The sequence below is a fragment of the Betta splendens genome, chromosome 2, assembly GCF_900634795.4.
Source record: "Betta splendens chromosome 2, fBetSpl5.4, whole genome shotgun sequence".
Taxonomy (NCBI): domain Eukaryota; kingdom Metazoa; phylum Chordata; class Actinopteri; order Anabantiformes; family Osphronemidae; genus Betta; species Betta splendens.
In genome coordinates, this window is record NC_040882.2 from 28,155,471 (window position 1) to 28,173,535 (window position 18,065).

Sequence of the window (18,065 nt, forward strand, 5' to 3'; positions counted from 1 at the left end):
CAATGCTACTATTTACTTTTTACTAACCATAAAAACTATGCTAGAAAAACCTACAGACAGATGACCAAAAAAAACATACCAACAAAGAAAAAATAACTAACTTTATATATAAATATAACATCTTATATAAACATCATTAACAACAACATTATATAACATCAATATGAAAGCTGTGTTGAAGTTAACCTGTGTCATTAAAAACTGCACTGGACTACAACGTGTGAAGAAACGTGAAACCTTTAGAAGCATCACTGTGGGAGATTGTCTCTGTTCTGTGCCAACACAGCTCATCTTCCTGAAAGTCATTGTATTAAACAATAGGATTTAGTTACTTAAGATCATAAAACATTTTCTCACACCCGTAGAGGATTGTTATGTTGTAATAGTAACGTATTCACTAGACAATTACTACTATGTTGGTTTCATGTCAGAGTAACATTATGGAGGATTAAGTTTAAGATACTTAAAACAAAACATGCAAAAGAGATTCAATAAAAAATAACAAGACTTATTGTTGCATTAAATGATTCCCAGGCCAGTCAACAATTGCTGGTGGAAAATGTTCCTAGATCTCCAGAAAGTAATGGAGTCAATTATCTACTGTGTAGAATTATGACGTGGCATAAAATCCTTAAGTACAAGTACGTAAACTGGAATTTAGCCTAAATGCCGGTATGGAGTTAAGCGTAAATACGAGTCAGAGTGAGACCTCTGTCGGTTCCAGCTCTGTGGCGGAGGGGGCGGGGCATCCGGGTCCCGCCGCTGACTTCTGACTGGCTGGATCGCTTCCCGGATCCAGAACGCTGGTGTCGCGGGGACGCGCCCGCACGCACACGCACACACCCGGCGCGCGGCCAGGCCACCGGCCAGCCCGTCTCCCCCTCTTCCTCCGTCACCTAAAACTCCACTTTCCGTCCGAACCTGCCCGTTCACCGGTAACCGGTAAACCCCCCCGGGCACAGGAGCCGGGTCCGCGGACCGGAGCGGCGTCGCCACCGGATTGTCACCGGGTTTGAGTAACGCTAGCGGCCGGACCTGCCGTGATTCACCGCCCTGCGAGCCAGGCGGCAGCGGGCCGCAAACTTTCCTCCGCTTTGTCCCGCGTCGTTGCTCTTCGAACCGGCGGCTCGGTTCTCCGGGCGGTGACGTCAGACCGCAGGGCAGTTGTGAGCGGGCCGTCGAACCGGACGAGGCGAGCTGAGTGAGTCTTGTAACTTTTCTGTGCGGTTCGACCGCGAGCGACACAGCAGCGCCCCGCGTCAGCGCCCGCCTGTGTCCCGGTACCGACAGGCCCGGACCGGAACCAGGAGCCTCACGGCTGTGCCTCCGGTCGCTGCTGTTCGTCTGTTTGTTGTTCACTCATGGGGACGGAGTGACCGCAGCAGCGCGTGGCTTCCACGAGACGGACGGCTTCCTGCGGTCCGGTAGAGGTGAGCCCCCCCCCCCCCGCTTTATCCCCCCTCCCCTCTACCCCCCCCCCCCCCCCCCCCCCCCCTCCGGTAAGGCCGCAGGCCAACAGAGTAATGAAGTCACGTTTGAGACGCAGCAGGTCTGTGCTTCAGATGGATTCAACTACTGGACGTAAACGCATCACTACCTTATAATAACCGTATGAGCGCAAAGACGTTATACTGTGATAGTGGTTTAATATTGTTTAATATTAAGACTTGTTAATATTAACAAGTCTCCAACTTGGTACAAACACGTAGAAATATCACACTGATTAAAAGTGTTCCAAAGATTTACAATAAAGTAATGTTGGTCCCAAAGCACATGAATGTATTTAACTGCTTCCTAAACGTCCTGGAGCTGGAATATAAAGCACGTAATGTCTCTGCGTCTCGTGACTTTTATTTGTGAAGGGCTTTAATTTAGATTCGAGATCGAGAAACAAGTCACTGATGAGTTCTGCAGCTTAGTTTGAACCGGTTTTCAGACAAAAAATCAATTATTGATTTATTAATTTAAATATTATGTAGTTGCACCATTTATGAATTTAATGTTTATCATTCAATGAAACGGTAAATCATCAAATCGAATTAAAGGAGCTTCATCCACTAAATGTTTAGATTTTCCTTCTTTAAAAGCTATGAAATAAATGTGTCATAACAACATCAGGTAGAATTCTGCTTTTTTGAAAGCTGCTGTATGAGTCAGGTTAAAGTTTGTTTAATGTGAATTTCTCCCAATCTACATATTTACACAGATGGAGGGTTTTTACATGACGTGAAGAAGGTTTTAGTTTTACCTGGTGAAGGAATTAGTTCAAAACAGACAGACGCATGTGACGGTGCTTCTGGGAATAACGTTATAAATGATCAGAACATCATTTATTGGGTTAAAGGATAAACAGCACATGGTCCCAGTTGGAGCTCAGCGTTTCATTGTTTACAGCTTCAACGCGCGTCCTCTTCGGCTCCAGTCTTACCGGGCCTCAGCACACCGGACCTCCAGCGCCGGCTCTGCAGGCATCTCAGTCATCTGCGTGTGTGTTGTGTATTTTTAGCTGCGTGTTGTTTGGATTCTGCTCTGATGTTTTTAGGCCACAGCACAGAGTCAGTAACGTCTCCTTCACGACGACGGCCTCCTCAGGTGAACTCCACCTGTAGCTCGTAGCTCGTCCCGCTCATTAGGAACCAAACACACACAGGGAAACGTGGGCTGGTGAAACCGTCATCACACTGGCGTGCGCTGCAGTCAGGACGCACACTGAGTGTGTGTTCTTTATTAAGTAACATGGCAGAGCTGGAAGGAACCATCGCTAGCTCGGAGCTGTTACATGAACCCGTGGCCCTGTGACTCTGAGCCCGATCCGATGGGTTGCATTGTTTGCTATCAGGATGCTGAGGCGTCTGGACAGCAGAGCGGACCCGTGCATGTGAAGGCAGCACGTTAGCGGCCTCCTGCCAGGACCTGCAGGGACGTCAGCGCTCTGCAAACTGGGCGTGGGGTCGAGCCCGTGGCTAACTTTAGCTCCGTGTGTGTGTGTGTGGTATGAAGACCATTCATTATCACATTCCTCCAGAGGCCTGAACATGGGAACCAACCGGAGTCACATCAGCGATCAGGGATCGATCAGCTGGAGTTCAGGTTCTAACGAGGAGGAGCTGATCCTCCGCTGCCTTTAGTACCAGCTGGTGTTAAAGTGGTGCTGAAGGGAACGCGGTGCTGCAGGTTCCATCACAGGTTCCACCAGAACCCAGGCGGCTGCAGGTGTGAGTACGTCCTCTGATCCTCGGAGCCGTAGCCGATGAGCCGCCCCGATGCCCGTTCCAGTGATTGTGTGTTCCCCACTGAGTCCGGTTTTGTAATGTTTGTGTCCCTGCGGCCGCGGCCCGTCTGGGTCCAGCGTTTGAACAGCTGTGGCTGCTGCAGCGTGTGCTGGGATGCCTGTGACGTGATGTCAGCGCGCGCAGGCTGCTCGCTCACCTACACTCACAATGAGAGCGGAGACAGACCGGTGTCTGTCCTCCATCTTGTCTGACTGGAGGCGGTGTTGACACAGCAAACACTTTGAACATGCTTCCACTCAGTTGTTTCTAGGAGCTTTCTGCGCTGGTGCCGAGTCCAGAGTCCTCAGGCTGTAAAACCAGCCTGAAACACCAGCGCTGCTGCATCGACCAGTGAGTGGGAACCAGCAGCAGACGTGTCCTATTGAATAAAGGTGAAGACGGAGCAGACTGAGCTTTACACCTTTAAATGGACTGAGCTGCTCACATCTGCTGTTCTGAGCTGAGACTTACACAGCAAACCTGTTGGCAGGAACTGTCTCTGCGGGTGGGGTCTGTGGCAGCACCAGTGGTTCCTCTCTGTGGGCTTTAGTAACGAGGAGGTCAAAGGACGAGGACGGGGGTTGTGGTAGTGAAGCTGCTCTGGGATGGTAGCCTACCTACTGCTCAATACCTGGACCAGCTGGAGGCGGGTGGATGGGGTGAAAGGATGGATGAATTAGTGAATGGATGGATGGGTGAGTGAATGGATGGATGAGTGGATGGATGGATGGGTGAGTGGATGGGTGGATGGGTGAATGGATGGATGAGTGAATGGATGGATGGGTGAGTGGATGGGTGAATGGATGGATGGGTGTGTGGGTTTATGGGTGGTTAATGGCCCAACAAACTCCTCAACCTTCTATTCTTAATATTTTCAATTTATTACGTTTTCTATTTTCTGAGTTGTGTGCAGTTTGTGGCAGTGAATGTCAGCTGATGTTCTATTAACAGACACTGGACTCAGGGGAACACACACACACGCACACACACACACACACACACACACACACACACACACACACACACACACACACACACACTGGGCTGGGCCCAACAAAAAGGAACAATGACACTTGTTAACTCAGGGCGTCTCCTGTGTGGGAACGTTCCCAGAGAACCACAGACCTTTGAGGAACTGTATGAAGGAATGAATGAAGGAAGTGGGCTCTGTTCAATTCATGCTCAGGTGAGCTGTTTCACACAGATGGAGGCTTGTCTTTAGTCAGCAGGAAGCTGAGTCAAAGAGCTTTGGACTGTTGAGCTGTCACACACCAGCTGATCCGGTGGCTCTGACAGATGATCGATGGCTTGATCAATCATCAGACCCCAGTGATGACCTGACACAGAATCTGCTGTTTGTCCATGAAGGCACCTTTGACGCTCACAGTCTCTAAGTCAACAATAGAACCACAGCGTTCATGTTACACACTGATGGCAGGGATTCGTGCTTGTACGTGATTGGCCAGTGCAGCTTCTTTGTCGGTGACGTCACCAAACCTTTTCTCTACATTTACCCAGAGTTCTGTGGGGCAGGTTACTGTGTGGAGCTCAGCCACCAGTAATGATTGGCCTAAAAGCAACGTTAACGACTCACATCTGAACCTCCTGGTTCATACAACTGATATTAGATTGTGTCTTTAATAGGATGCTGAGTTATAATGTGATTAATGACGTCACATTTAGCTTCTCTATTTAACCTCAGAACCACAAACTCAGACCTGGACCCTCCAACCTGAGAACAGCACACAAAGCCACACACACAGTAACATTAGCTGACAGGGTGGTTTCCCATCGGCTGGTGTGTGTTTAAAGGCCTGGGGCGTTCAACAAAGAGAGAGAGAGAGAGACAAGATAAACCAAAGAAAACTGATGTCTAACACAAAAGGAGCTAAAGCGTGAGACAGAAAAAGTCTAAGTGACGACAGCTGTGCAGCTTCCATAGTGATGAGGAAACACAGCATGAAAGAGAGGAGGAGGAGAAAGCTAATGATAGAGGACAAGAACCACTGGCTGAGCCCAAAGGACAAGACGCACAAGGTGACAGGAAGTGGAAGTAAAGACAGCATTAAAAATAAAACCTGGTCAAAAAAAAAACAAAATGTAAAAAGATGAAATGACTGAAAATGAGGGTGGAGAAAGGAAGAAGGCAAAGAAGAACAATGATGGAAAAGACTAAACACAGGAATGGGAAAAAGAGGAGGAGAGGAATGAGGAACGGAAGAAACTGAAACTAATGTGGTGGAATAAAAATGAAAGGGGAAAATCCATCCAAGAGCGAGAGTTAATGAATAGAGGCAGAGTTCTGCTCCTGTTATCCAGATCTACTGCTGAGCTTTAGCCACAGATGTGGGTTCTATTGTTTTAGTTTAAAGCCGTCTGGACCAAAGTGCGACCACCTGAAGCCTCTCGGTCCATATAATCAGATTAATCCCCAGATTTCTCACCTGAATAAACAGAAAGACGGAGGTCAGTGTCTGGTGCACACTGTAAAACACTGACATTCACCTGCTGTTTACCATCAGCTGCACCACTGCATGCTGGGAAGTCTGCCAGCACCACTTACCTGCAGTCACATGATCCGATAGTGAAACAGTTAACAGGGAACCGACATTTCAGCCTCGCCTCACGTTGAACCAGTCAGTGACATGTGTAGATCAAATTATGAATCCAGACTGTCTTGTTCTGAAGATGTCCTTCATTTCTGTGTTTGACCGAGCTCTCTGATTGGCTGTCCTCAGGTGGAGTGGGAGGAGCCTAGCGATGGCAGGTGCGTCAGTCAAGGTGGCGGTTCGGGTCCGTCCGTTCAACTCCAGAGAGATCGGACGCAACGCCAAGTGTGTGATCCAGATGCAGGGAACCAGTACCTGTAAGCCACCAACTGGGTTCAATCCATCAACGTCCCGAGCACAACTGACTGGTTTTAATGGGTCCACTTCTAACTTCAGGCCCAGACTAGTTTGACCTTTTGGACCTGTGTGCTCCTGTTAAATGGAACTGCTGAGTCTTAATACGCTGCTAGGACCCAGCTCAAACCATGTAGACCAAGTGAAGCAGCAGGGACACATACTGGTCACATACTGGACACAGACTGGAAACATACTGGTCACATACTGGACACAAACTGGTCACATACTGGACACAAACTGGACACAAACTGCTCACAGACTGGACACATACTGGTCACATACTGGACACAAACTGGTCACATACTGGACACAAACTGGTCAAAAACTGGTAATGTACTGGAAACATACTGGTAACATCCTCAGTTCCCAGTCCGTAGACACGCGTTTTCCTCCAGAGGTCCCAGAATGCCTCTGCTGGTCATGTGACCTCTGAACCTGCTATTTAAACACCCCACCACCATGCTTATTAATAGACGCTGCTGCAGCAGACGTCAGAACCCGCTCAGATCTACAGATATTAATACTCTCAACCTGCTGTGTATTATCAAAAACTACATGTACAATGTACAAGGTCACTGCAGTCTGGTTGTCCTTTCTAGGCATCTCCAACCCAAAACAGTCCAAAGATGGAGCAAAGAACTTCACCTTTGACTACTCCTACTGGTCTCACACCACGGTGAACCCACACACCCCAACACTGTCCAAACATGTCTGTAGTTAACCCAGAATGTGTGATGACTGTGTGTGTGTGTGTGTGTGTGTGTGTGTGTGTGTGTGTGTGTGTGTGTGTGTGTGTGTGTGTGTGTGTGTGTGTGTGTGTGTGTGTGTGTGTGTGTGTGTGTCTTGCTGCAGGCTGAGGACCCCAGCTTTGCGTCTCAGACCCAGGTTTATAAGGACATTGGAGAGGAGATGCTGCTGCACTCGTTTGAAGGTAAAACAATCTAATTTCGACTGGAGCTAAACAACATCTGAACCTTCAAGGATAATAAAGTAGTGATTTACAGCTGATGCTAATGCTAATTAGCTCACTCAACTAGGACATGGTGAATGATGTGAGTTTACATGTGAATGTAAACAGTCTGATTTCTGACTCTTGTAGTTACTGACCACTGTCTATTTTTTGTCTGTTTAAAACAGCAGTTCATGTTGTTGTTATTTTCTTCAAGGTTACAATGTGTGTATTTTTGCATACGGTCAAACCGGCGCAGGAAAGAGCTACACGATGATGGGCAAACAGGAGCCTGGGCAGGAAGGGATCATACCACAGGTACGTGATCTCCTCCTTCAACAGAGGACTGTGGGAGCAGCAGTACAGCTAGTCGTTCTCTATGGTTCTCTTTGAGCCCAGAAGCTCGACAGGTTTCTATCACTGTCTCAGCCGGACTCAGCCAGGCGTCGTAAGCTGCAGCCCAGGGGTTTGTACTGATTTACTATTGGTGACCTCAGCCAATTAGAAGCTGCAGTGACTCTGTAAACATACAGGTCAGTAGCTCTGGAGGACTAGGGTTCGTTCCTACTGCGTTTCTTGGACAATAGGGAATGTGTTCAAGCTTCTGTGTAGACCGCTGGTTACTCTGGCGTGTGTCCTGTCTGTGACTGTGCAGATGGACAGTTGGTTTGATGTGTGTTTATTTGTTGGACTGGTTGTGATCAGGGATTTTGTCTCTGTTTTCAGCTGTGTGAGGACTTGTTTCAGAGAACAGGAGAAAATGTGGATCCGGACCTCACGTACTCTGTGGAGGTGAAGCAGTTGCTATGAATAGAATTGTTCAGTACGTTCGGTGGCTCAACGTCGTCTCCTCCACCAACAGGTTTCCTACATGGAGATCTACTGCGAGCGGGTTCGGGATCTGTTGAACCCGAAGTCACAGGGGACTCTGAGGGTCCGGGAGCATCCCATCCTTGGGCCGTACGTGGAGGACCTGTCAAAACTGGCCGTGACTGGATTCACCGACATCCGGGACCTGATGGACGCTGGAAACAAAGCCCGGTCGGTTTCGTCCTGAAGCATTTAAACATTTACACTGCACTCAAACCAAGACCACAACGGTTTCTGGAGGTCGTCTGCCGGTGTCCTGGCTGAAATCTATGTCTGATCATTGATTCCAGGACGGTCGCTGCCACAAACATGAATGAGACGTCATCCAGGTCCCACGCTGTCTTCACCATCGTCTTTACCCAGAAACGACGAGACCAGATGACGAGTTTGGACACTGAGAAGGTGGGTGTTCTCTGCTTTCTGCCCTCTGTCATCGTATTGAGTAGTTGATCCTGTTTCTCTCTCAGGTCAGTAAGATCAGTCTGGTGGACCTGGCTGGAAGCGAGCGAGCTGACTCATCTGGAGCAAAGGGCACCAGGCTCAAGGTCGGACCTGGCTCCTGTGGAATCAGTGTCTATCAGCATTCTTTATCCCTGGCTTTTATACTCACTGTGTGTTTGTTGTACAGGAGGGAGCAAACATCAACAAGTCTCTGACCACATTAGGAAAAGTCATATCAGCGTTGGCGGAGATGGTAAAGAAACACCATTTAGTCCCTGACACTAAAGTGAGGCGGGTTATGACCAATAACCGTTCTGTCCTCAACAGCAGAGCAGTAAGAAGAGGAAAAGTGATTTCATTCCCTACCGAGACTCTGTCCTCACCTGGTTACTGAAGGAAAACCTGGGTAGGTTCAGTGAACGGCTGCAGTGGTACTGACAGAGCTGGGACCTGAAGTAGTTCCCATCGCTCTCCCTGTTCAGTATTGTGTTGCTGGACTTTGTGTGATACAGAGGCAGCATCGCTCTGTGAAGACCGGTGTTATGGAAATTCTGAATTCCCTTTTTACTTCTTAAATGAAAGAGACACAATCAGTTGAGACCTTCTTCGGGATTTTACTTGCAAGTACGGCTTGTTATATAGTTAGTTTCCACCCTGGAATGTGCATAATTACACAGTACATGAGAAAATACCTTCTGCACAGATCACACGCCATCACAGATAAAAATGCTACATTCAGGTGCTCTCTGTTCTGAACAGAAGGACGAGGCATAAAAACACTACACACGGAGTTCATTCTATTCAGTATGATAAGTCTCACATCGTTTCAATGATTAACTGCATATTTTCCAGCAATCGGCCTTTTCAACCAATCAGTAGCTTTTTCATGTCGCCTTTGTCATCAGGTGATTAAATGAATGAACATCTGGTATTGTCGTGGCTGGAGAGTTTGAATATACACGTATCTGAGCTCCTGTTAATCCTAGTTACTGTGGGCTTCTTAGATTCTTGTGAATTTCTCACTGGGATGAATGAAGTATCTATCCATCCAACCACCCACCCTCTAGATCACGAACAGATGAGGAGGATTATCCCAAAGACACTTCATCAGTTTTATGTTATAGTCTGAATGTGTTTGAATGTCTTTGTTTCAGGAGGAAACTCGCGGACGGCCATGATCGCTGCTCTAAGTCCTGCTGACATCAACTATGAAGAAACACTGAGCACTCTGAGGTCAGACTCTGGTGTCGATGTGTGATCTGACGCTCTGCTGAGGCTGTGATTTAATCTACCTGTGGTGTGGCTCCAGATACGCTGACCGCGCCAAACAGATTCGCTGTAACGCTGTGATCAATGAGGATCCCAACGCCAAACTGATCCGGGAGCTGAAGGCTGAAGTGGAGCGACTGAGGAACCTGCTGTTCTCCCAGGGGCTGCAGGAGCTGCTGGACAATGCTAGTACGTGGACAGAACGGGTGATGAGGCTGATCTGTGTGTGTGTGTGTGTGTGTGTGTGTGTGTGTGTGTGTGTGTGTGTGTGTGTGTGTGTGTGTGTGTGTGTGTGTGTGTGTGTGTGTGTGTGTGTGTGTTGTACGTGTGTGTGTGTTCCTCACATAATCAGCATATCAGAGATTGCTACTGTACTTGTTAAAACACAAAACCTGACCCTCCACTTTCCCTGTCTGTCCTAAAGTCAACAACAACCCCGGCCCCGGTGGTGGTGCAGGTGTGGCCCCCTCCCCGCTGCAGCTGGCCCTCACAACCAATGGGGTGGCATCTAAGAATGGCCCAGCCTCTGCAGGTGAGCGGTGGGATGCTTGTGTTTGATGTAGAGCCTTTCTGGCATTCCAGCTCATACACAATCTGCCGTTTGCTTTGCTGCAGGGGATCAGGCTGAACCCGAGTCTGCAGGTGAGGGACCCTCTGATCCTGAAAACCTGACCGAGAATGGAGAGGAGGAAGAGGAGGCTGTTGCCACGGAGACCATCAGTAAAGAGGAAGCAGCTGAGAGACTGTTGGTGGGTCAGAGTGTGATGTCGGTGCTGAAAGATGAATCTGCAGGATGTGACAAATGAAGAGAAGGACTAAAGCTGCTCTTCCGTGTAGGAAACTGAGAAAATTATTGCTGAACTAAATGAGACGTGGGAGGAGAAACTAAGGAAGACAGAATCTATTCGCATGGAGAGGTACCCTCATGAACTCTGCTTCTGTCACTGCAGTTAATGTCTACCTGCTCTAACACAGTTTATTGTGTTCAGCCTGATCTGCAGCCGTTTACAGAGATGTGGTCAGAAACTGCAGTGAAGTGAAAGTTTAAATGTTTAGTCCAAGCAGTAATCAGAGACAGAGCCATCAGCTCATGTCACCTGGTGAACAGGTACAAATATGGAACAACATGCAGGAGGTTCCTTCAGTAATCAGGTGGAACTGAAGCCTGTTATAAAGCGTCTTTAATCAGTTGAATGAATGGAGTAATGAAACCTCTGGTCTCACTCAGAGAGTCTCTGCTGGCTGAGATGGGCGTGTCCATCAAGGAGGACGGAGGGACGCTGGGCGTGTTTTCTCCCAAAGGAGTGAGTGTCTGTCTGTTGGCTGGCGTCCTCTTGTCTCATGGTGGATGTGAACGTACAGCAGCTGATGTTTGTGTTCACGCTGCAGACGCCTCACCTGGTCAACCTCAACGAAGACCCTCTGATGTCCGAGTGTCTGCTCTACTACATCAAGGAGGGAGTCACCAGGTCAGCGCCTTAGTCGGTTCTGGTTCTGGTTTCATCCATCCTCCAGGTTTACTGACTCCTGGGTCCAGTTGACATCAGAAGCCGTCGCTTAACTCCAACAGCTGTGTTCAACACGGCATGATTAAAACAGTTTAAATGTAGTTGATGAACTCATGATTCAGAGCATATTTACTGTAGCTGCAACCTAAGATGTAAGGAAAAAATGATTTGAAACACACAAGTCAGAATAATTAATAATTAGCTGAGCCATGACACTGTTGTGTCACGGCTCACGTTGCAGTAAATGCTGTGATCAGTGTTTGTGTCTGTTGCAGGGTCGGACAACAGGACGTGGACATTAAGCTGTCGGGTCAGTTCATAAAGGAGATTCACTGTGTGTTCGTCAGCGAGACGAACGAGCAGGGAGAAGGTGAGAGAGTGTGTGTGTGTGTGTGTGTGTGTGTGTGTGTGTGTGTGTGTGTGTGTGTGTGTGTGTGTGTGTGTGTGTGTGTGGGCTGGTTCTTCTTATAACACACACGTTGTCTGGTTAGTGATGCAGAGTTGTTTTCTGACCTGTTGGTGAAGTATTTCATTAAACATATAAACATGAGAAGCTAAGCTATAAACAGGAGAAGAGCATCGGGCCCAGAGGAAGCTTCAGTGTGTGGTGTGTTCAGCGCCCAGTTCATAGTTGTAGCTGATGTAGAAACCATTCAGAGTCTCCTGTCAGTGAGTTTGCTGCTGTCACCGTCATGTGGTCAAACTTGAGCTGAGAAACAAATCAGAACCTTAAAGTTGAACTCACCAACACTTAATTTCCACCTATCTGTTTTCTGATGCTTTCGCGTCCTTGTCCTCTAAAACCTACATCTATTTCTGAGTTCTAACTAAACCAGGTGTGAACTGGAAATGTTACAATCTGTGATGGTTCAGTATTTTAGGGGGGGAGACTTGTCTGTGTTCATGAGACGTCGATGAGTGACTTTTGTTTCTCTCTCTCTGTAAAAGCTGCCAGGAAGACTTGTCAGGTATCGTTGAACAGTCGCTGTTCGTGGTTGCTATGGAGACGCCATCATCATCCACACCTGTGTTTCCTGTGACCCCTCCTCCTCCTCCTCCTCCTCCTCACTGTGTTTGGGTGTTGTTGTTGTGAACATGATGTTTGTTTGTTCTGACCTGTGTGTGTTCTTCTGCAGTTGTGGTCACTCTGGAGCCGTTGGTCGGAGCTGAGACGTACGTCAACGGGAAGCAGATCAGCGACGCTGTTGTCCTCAAACAAGGTACCCGACGACATCACGCTGCAGTGATATGAGACGTGACCCAGGGGCCCTCAGCTTCCAGCTTCCTTCTGCCTCGTCTGCCCCTTGGACTTACCCTCTGAGCTGTTGGCTGCAGTTCTGCATCTTTGTGGGTCTGTTTCCAGGTAACCGTATCGTGATGGGGAAGAACCACGTGTTCCGGTTCAACCACCCAGAGCAGGCGAGGCTGGAGAGGGAGCGCAGCGTCACAGCCGAGCAGCAGGCAGAGCCCGAGGACTGGAACTACGCTCAGAGGGAGCTGTTAGAGAAACAGGGCATCGACATCAAACTGGAGATGGAGAAGAGGTATGAAAACACGGATCTGTTCAAGGGAGAGGACCTTAGTGAACACTGGTTGTGTTCCAGGCTGCAGGACATGGAGACTCAGTACCGCAGAGAGAAGGAGGAGGCTGATCTGCTTCTGGAGCAGCACCGACTGGTGGGTTCCTGTGTGCGTGTGTGTGTGTGCTGTTAGCAGTGGGTCCCCTGCTAAAGCTGTATGTGTGTTTGTGTGTTCAGTACGCAGACAGCGACAGCGGCGACGACTCGGACAAACGCTCGTGTGAGGAGAGCTGGAGGCTGATCTCCTCACTGAGGGAGAAGCTGCCTGCCACCAAGGTACTGTCCATGTAGTATCTGTGGCTGTAGCTCAGAGGCTTCTATTATTCTATCCTACTGTACCTAATCTAGAATCGGGGCTGATGTGTTTCCAGGTGCAGTCCATAGTGAAGCGCTGTGGTTTGCCCAGCAGTGGGAAGAGGAGGGAGCCGCTCAGGGTCTATCAGATCCCCCAGAGGAGGAGGATCAGCAAAGACCCCAAGCGCGTTACCATGGAAGACCTCCGCATGCAGGCTGTGAAGGAGATCTGCTACGAGGTCGCAAGCACAGACTGCTGGTACCACAACCACAGCACCACACTGTTTTCACAAGCCTTCCCTGTTGTGGCGCTCCCTTCAGGTGGCTCTGGGGGATTTCCGACATTCCCGTCAGGAGATCGAAGCGCTGTCCATCGTCAAGATGAAGGAGCTGTGCCGCATGTACGCTAAGAAGGACTCCAGCGAAAGGGACAGCTGGCGGGCCGTGGCCCAGGACGTCTGCGACACCGTGGGCATCGGGGAGGAGAAGAGTCCCCCCATGGAGGAGGGGGGAGGAGGAGAGACGGGCGAGGGAGGAGACAAAGGGAAAGTGTATGACCTGAAGGCTCACATTGATAAACTGACTGATATCCTGGAGGTGAGGGAGCTTTCAATAATGTTCAAACCACTACCGCTACTAAACTCCAACAGCTCCAGTAGCTACAGAAGAAGAGCTAGAGACAAACAGGCTGTTCGTTTTATAACATACAAATAAAGGGATTAATCTGTTGGTGTATATACACTCGGTTTGTGTTTAATAATATGAATAAATCCTTCAGGAAGTGAAGCTGCAGAACAACATGAAGGACGAGGAGATCAAAGCTTTGAGAGACAGAATGATCAAGATGGAGAGCGTCATACCTGTGCAGGTACTCCGGACGCTTCCCCTCCATCGGCTGAGCTTTCATCTCTTTGACCCGGTTTGATTCCACTCTGTTCGTTTCCAGGACGACGATGTGAATGGCGAAGGAGATGGGTCTCCTCAGATGGACGGGAGCGGGGCAGCGGTGCCAGAGGTCCGGGTCCAGCGGCTGATGGAGGAGGACCCCGTGTTCAGGAGAGGACGCCTGCGCTGGCTCAAACAGGAACAGCAGCGAATCCTGAACCTGCAGCAGCAGAACATTACGAAGAAACTACGAGGACAGAACCCGACCCAAGGTCAGGATCAGAACCACAGAACCTGTGAATGTTTGGGGAGGTACCTTGGACCTTTCTCACATTCTGTTTCCCATGGATCCGTCCAATTGCAGCTCTTATTGGACCTCTGTATGAGCCAGTTGTTTCCCAGGGACTCTGCATCTGTACAGATAAATATACAATTCAGATAACATTAAAGCCGACCTGACACATTTGGTTTGCTCCACTTTTCAGTAGGATGTCATTTACAAACTGTCCACACAGGGTGAAACATTATGTCTAAATGCTCCATCCATGATTGGGTTCAGTGTTTTCTGACGGCGCTAGCTGCTGAAGGTCTAGCCACTAACCCAGGTCTGACCCATCTGCTTCCCCTCCTACAGTTCAGAACCTGCCCACTGTCCCTGTGCATCTCCCGGGCACCGGCCGCTTCATCCCCCCCCAGGAGTGCAAGCTGAAGTTCCCCTTCAAGAGTAACCCTGCTCACCGGTTGTCCTGGGGACCAGCCAGCGCCACCCTGCAGGCCCTCGGTCTGGGGGAGGGAGGAGATGAGATGGAGCAGAGGGAGGAGGGGGGAGGAGTGGAGGGTAAAGGTTCTCCCTCACCGCCTCCTCCTCTCAGTCAGCCTCCTGCTGTCCTGCCACTGCCCTTCCAGCCTCCACCTCCTCGAATGCGCACCCCCAGCCCTCATCGGGCCTGGCAGCATCGTAACCAGGGGAACCAGGGCAGTTTCCAGTACAATCACCAGGGAAACAACCAAAACTACCACCGTTACCGTCGCAACTCTTTGGACAGCTCCACTCAAGGAAACAGTAACTACGACAATGAGCAACACCATGGAGGTGGAGGGGGAGGTGGTCACCAGGGGCGACCCAGGCAGAGGAGGGGAGTCTCACCAGGGCCAGGGGGAGACCGAGGAGGTGGAAGAGGTGGAGGCAGCGGAGGAGGAGTGGGGAGGGACCGAGACAGAGACGCTTTCTATTTTAATCAACGTCAGCACCATCAGTTTCCTCACCCCTACTACAACCCCCTTAATGCAGCATTCCAGCCAGGACCTCACCCCAGCTTCCACAGCCTGCCTCGCTCCGGGGTCCTGCCTCCTGCTGAAATGCTGCTGGGGATGGGGGTGGGCCCACCCCTGGCAGGGTGGGGTTTCACCACTCCACCCAGGATGAGACGGCAGTTTAGTGCACCAGACCTCAAAAACAACAATAACAAGGACGCCCCCGTCTGACCTCTGACTCCACAGTAGCGAGAGCTCTGATTGGCTGCAGAGGTGGTCCTGATGCTGTAGAGCAGTGTGTGTGTGTGTGTGTGTGTGTGTGTGCGCGTGTGTGCGCGTGTGTGCGCATGTGTGCGTGCGTGCGTGCGTGTGAGAGAGAGCACTTTTACTACACTGACTCAACTGGTAATACACCAGCTAACGTCACACACATCCTGTAACCTCCATCCTGCTGATGTGTGGCTTCCTCCAGGCGTTAGCACGGGTTAATGCTGTTGTAATGTTTTTGCCAAAATAGATCACGCCTTATTATAGATTTTCTGGATCACTGATGATTGACTGGTATTCTACTTCAGCCTTTTATAACAAGGTGCCTTAAAATGTCTCCTGTTGAAGCTTTTTTAATATATTTTAAATTTGAAGTATGTTGTTTTTTTCAGGGCATGACGGCTGTTTGTTTTTAAGTAGACTTGGGTTTTAGTTACTGTTAGCCCAGCAGGCTAACTAGCCTGGTTCAACATGAGTGGTCTCTGTTAGCTTGTGCTAGTAGTCAGTTAGCCTGATTCGTTAGCCTGCACAGCTAACATGTCATCTGTGTATTCTTGTGACATAAGACACAAGACCCAGTTTAGCACAGGTGAAAGTGTTAGCATTTCCTATTCTATAGCTAGCCTGGCCTAGCCTATTCTGGCCTGGCCTAGCCTTGCCTAGCCTATTCTGGCCTAGCCTATTCTGGCCTGGCCAAGGCAGCAGCACCGGCATGTTCATTCAGGGGCAATCCAGTACATACTGCTTCATCATTGTGTTTCTATGCCACAGTTGCAGTCTCAGAGCCTCACTTTACGCTTATGTTACACCTGGGTGTTGATATTTTATTGTCTGATCAGCAATCAGCCAGTTTACGTGTAGTCACAGACTTTAAACGTGTCTCAAAAAAGTAAACATCCACAACATGTTTACTGACTTGTAGTTTCCTTGAAGCCACATCACAGCCATTGGATTTCTTTATTTGCCTCATGTGACTTAGATGCTGTCGCTGATTGCTACAAACCAAAGAAGGCTTTGCTGTGGCGAGAGCTGACAGACCCACTGCTGTAGAGGCGGACGAGTGGAGGGGGGAGAGGTTAGAATGAAAGACGATAAAGGAGGTGGATGGGGTTATACATGAGGAGTGTTTTAAAGCCTTGAGTGTATATTTGAAGTGTATCATGACATATTTTGTTTGACTTTATGAAAATTAATCTATTTTACGAGTCGGGGTCTCTGGCAAATGGTGGGAAATGTAGTATGTGAGGCTTCATGGGAGAAATACTGACTTGGTGAACAATAATGGGAGATGTAGAAAATAAGATGGACGAGTTTATGTAGGGTTCTAAAAGCAAGGAACTATGGGAAATGGAGAGAGACGGGCAGGAGATGAGAGAAGGCAGAGAATGGAGACATTTGAATGAATACGCGTTGTTTTACTGTAGGAGACACTATAACTTGTTCTGTGTGATATTAAACTCCTGGAGGATCTGACACCATGGACGAGACAAGCTGCTGCCTTCACAAGCTGTCGGGGAGTTGGAAATGTGTGTTTATTGTCACACAGTTTTTTTTCTCTTATCTAAAACAAATTCATGTGCTATTTGATTTTGCTGTTGCATTCAATGCGCCTCAGAAATATAGACGTTATTAACGCACCACAACCAACGGGCCACAAATGTCCCACTTCCTGCATCACAGTGAATGCAGAGTTGATGATCGCTGCCATCTTCACTGTTGGCACCGCTGAACACGTCGTCGGACAGTTGGGGAGGAGCTGCCACAGTAATGATATGAACATGAACGATGGAGAGAAACAGCAGCTTTGACATTAGCAGTCTCGTTTTGCTCCGTTCCGATCGCGAGACAATCCCGTTCAGCTGCTGCCGCTTGATGGGGCGATCCTTTCTTTTTGTTTATGGTTTCTATGTTTCACCTTTTTTCCAACTTTTTTTTTCTTTTCTCATTCTCATAATTTTAACTCTGCCTCCATTCTTTACTTTGTGTTGCCACTGTCACTATTAATATGATTATTAAAAGCTTACGTGTCATTAATGCTGGCTCCTTCTGGATGCTGCTACAGGGAGCGCCCTCATGCACCCACCTGAGTGTGTTGGTGTCTGTAGAGGTCTGTGTGTTTTGTTATTTTTAGACATTTTAAGTTTGTTTTACTTCAAAAAGCAGATTGGACTGTTTTTTTTTGTTTAATCATCTGTTTATTTTTTTTATTTTATTTGGAGATTTGAGGTGGAGGACGAGTTTGCTAAAGGCGGCGTTGCCACGGTAACTCTGCTTAGCAGAATTCTTGAACTCGCCCACTGAGTGGCTTCGCCCATTCCTCCGCATCTCTGCTCCAATCAAAGCCTTAGACGAAGTCCGGCTCTTCTTTGTGTTGAGTTGTTGTGTCTGTTGTTGTTTTGTTGCATCAGGAACCAAACTCAGGCTCTACCTGCAGACAACATGATGGCAATAAACTGACGAGAATCAAAAACGCAATGCGGTTCACATCCTGCTTTTCTGAGTCCCAACAGAACGATCACTTCACTGAATGTAAACTAAAACAGTCTTTAATGCACTTTTGGATTATTGAC

The 18,065-nt window shown here is 48.6% G+C and overlaps 1 protein-coding gene across 2 annotated transcripts; it reads left to right on the forward strand.

The window, feature by feature from the left end:
* The first annotated feature begins 862 nt into the window (after nucleotides 1–862).
* On the forward strand, nucleotides 863–17,970 carry kif1c (kinesin family member 1C). 2 transcript variants are annotated; one of them, XM_029142929.3, is made up of 28 exons: nucleotides 863–1,430; nucleotides 6,011–6,138; nucleotides 6,778–6,854; nucleotides 7,031–7,109; nucleotides 7,345–7,445; nucleotides 7,854–7,919; nucleotides 7,990–8,168; nucleotides 8,288–8,399; nucleotides 8,465–8,542; nucleotides 8,626–8,691; nucleotides 8,766–8,844; nucleotides 9,593–9,671; nucleotides 9,748–9,896; nucleotides 10,132–10,239; nucleotides 10,323–10,456; nucleotides 10,545–10,624; nucleotides 10,936–11,011; nucleotides 11,097–11,176; nucleotides 11,491–11,585; nucleotides 12,352–12,435; nucleotides 12,579–12,759; nucleotides 12,820–12,892; nucleotides 12,973–13,071; nucleotides 13,167–13,328; nucleotides 13,411–13,686; nucleotides 13,868–13,957; nucleotides 14,036–14,246; nucleotides 14,609–17,970. In XM_029142929.3, exons 2-28 carry the CDS (start codon nucleotides 6,033–6,035, stop codon nucleotides 15,457–15,459), a joined length of 3,771 nt encoding a protein of 1,256 aa, XP_028998762.1. In that variant the 5' UTR covers nucleotides 863–1,430; nucleotides 6,011–6,032; the 3' UTR covers nucleotides 15,460–17,970. The 2 variants fall into 2 exon arrangements, with proteins under 2 accessions (XP_028998762.1, XP_028998763.1); XM_029142930.3 differs by having other exon boundaries at nucleotides 8,769–8,844.
* The last annotated feature ends 95 nt before the right edge of the window (nucleotides 17,971–18,065 follow it).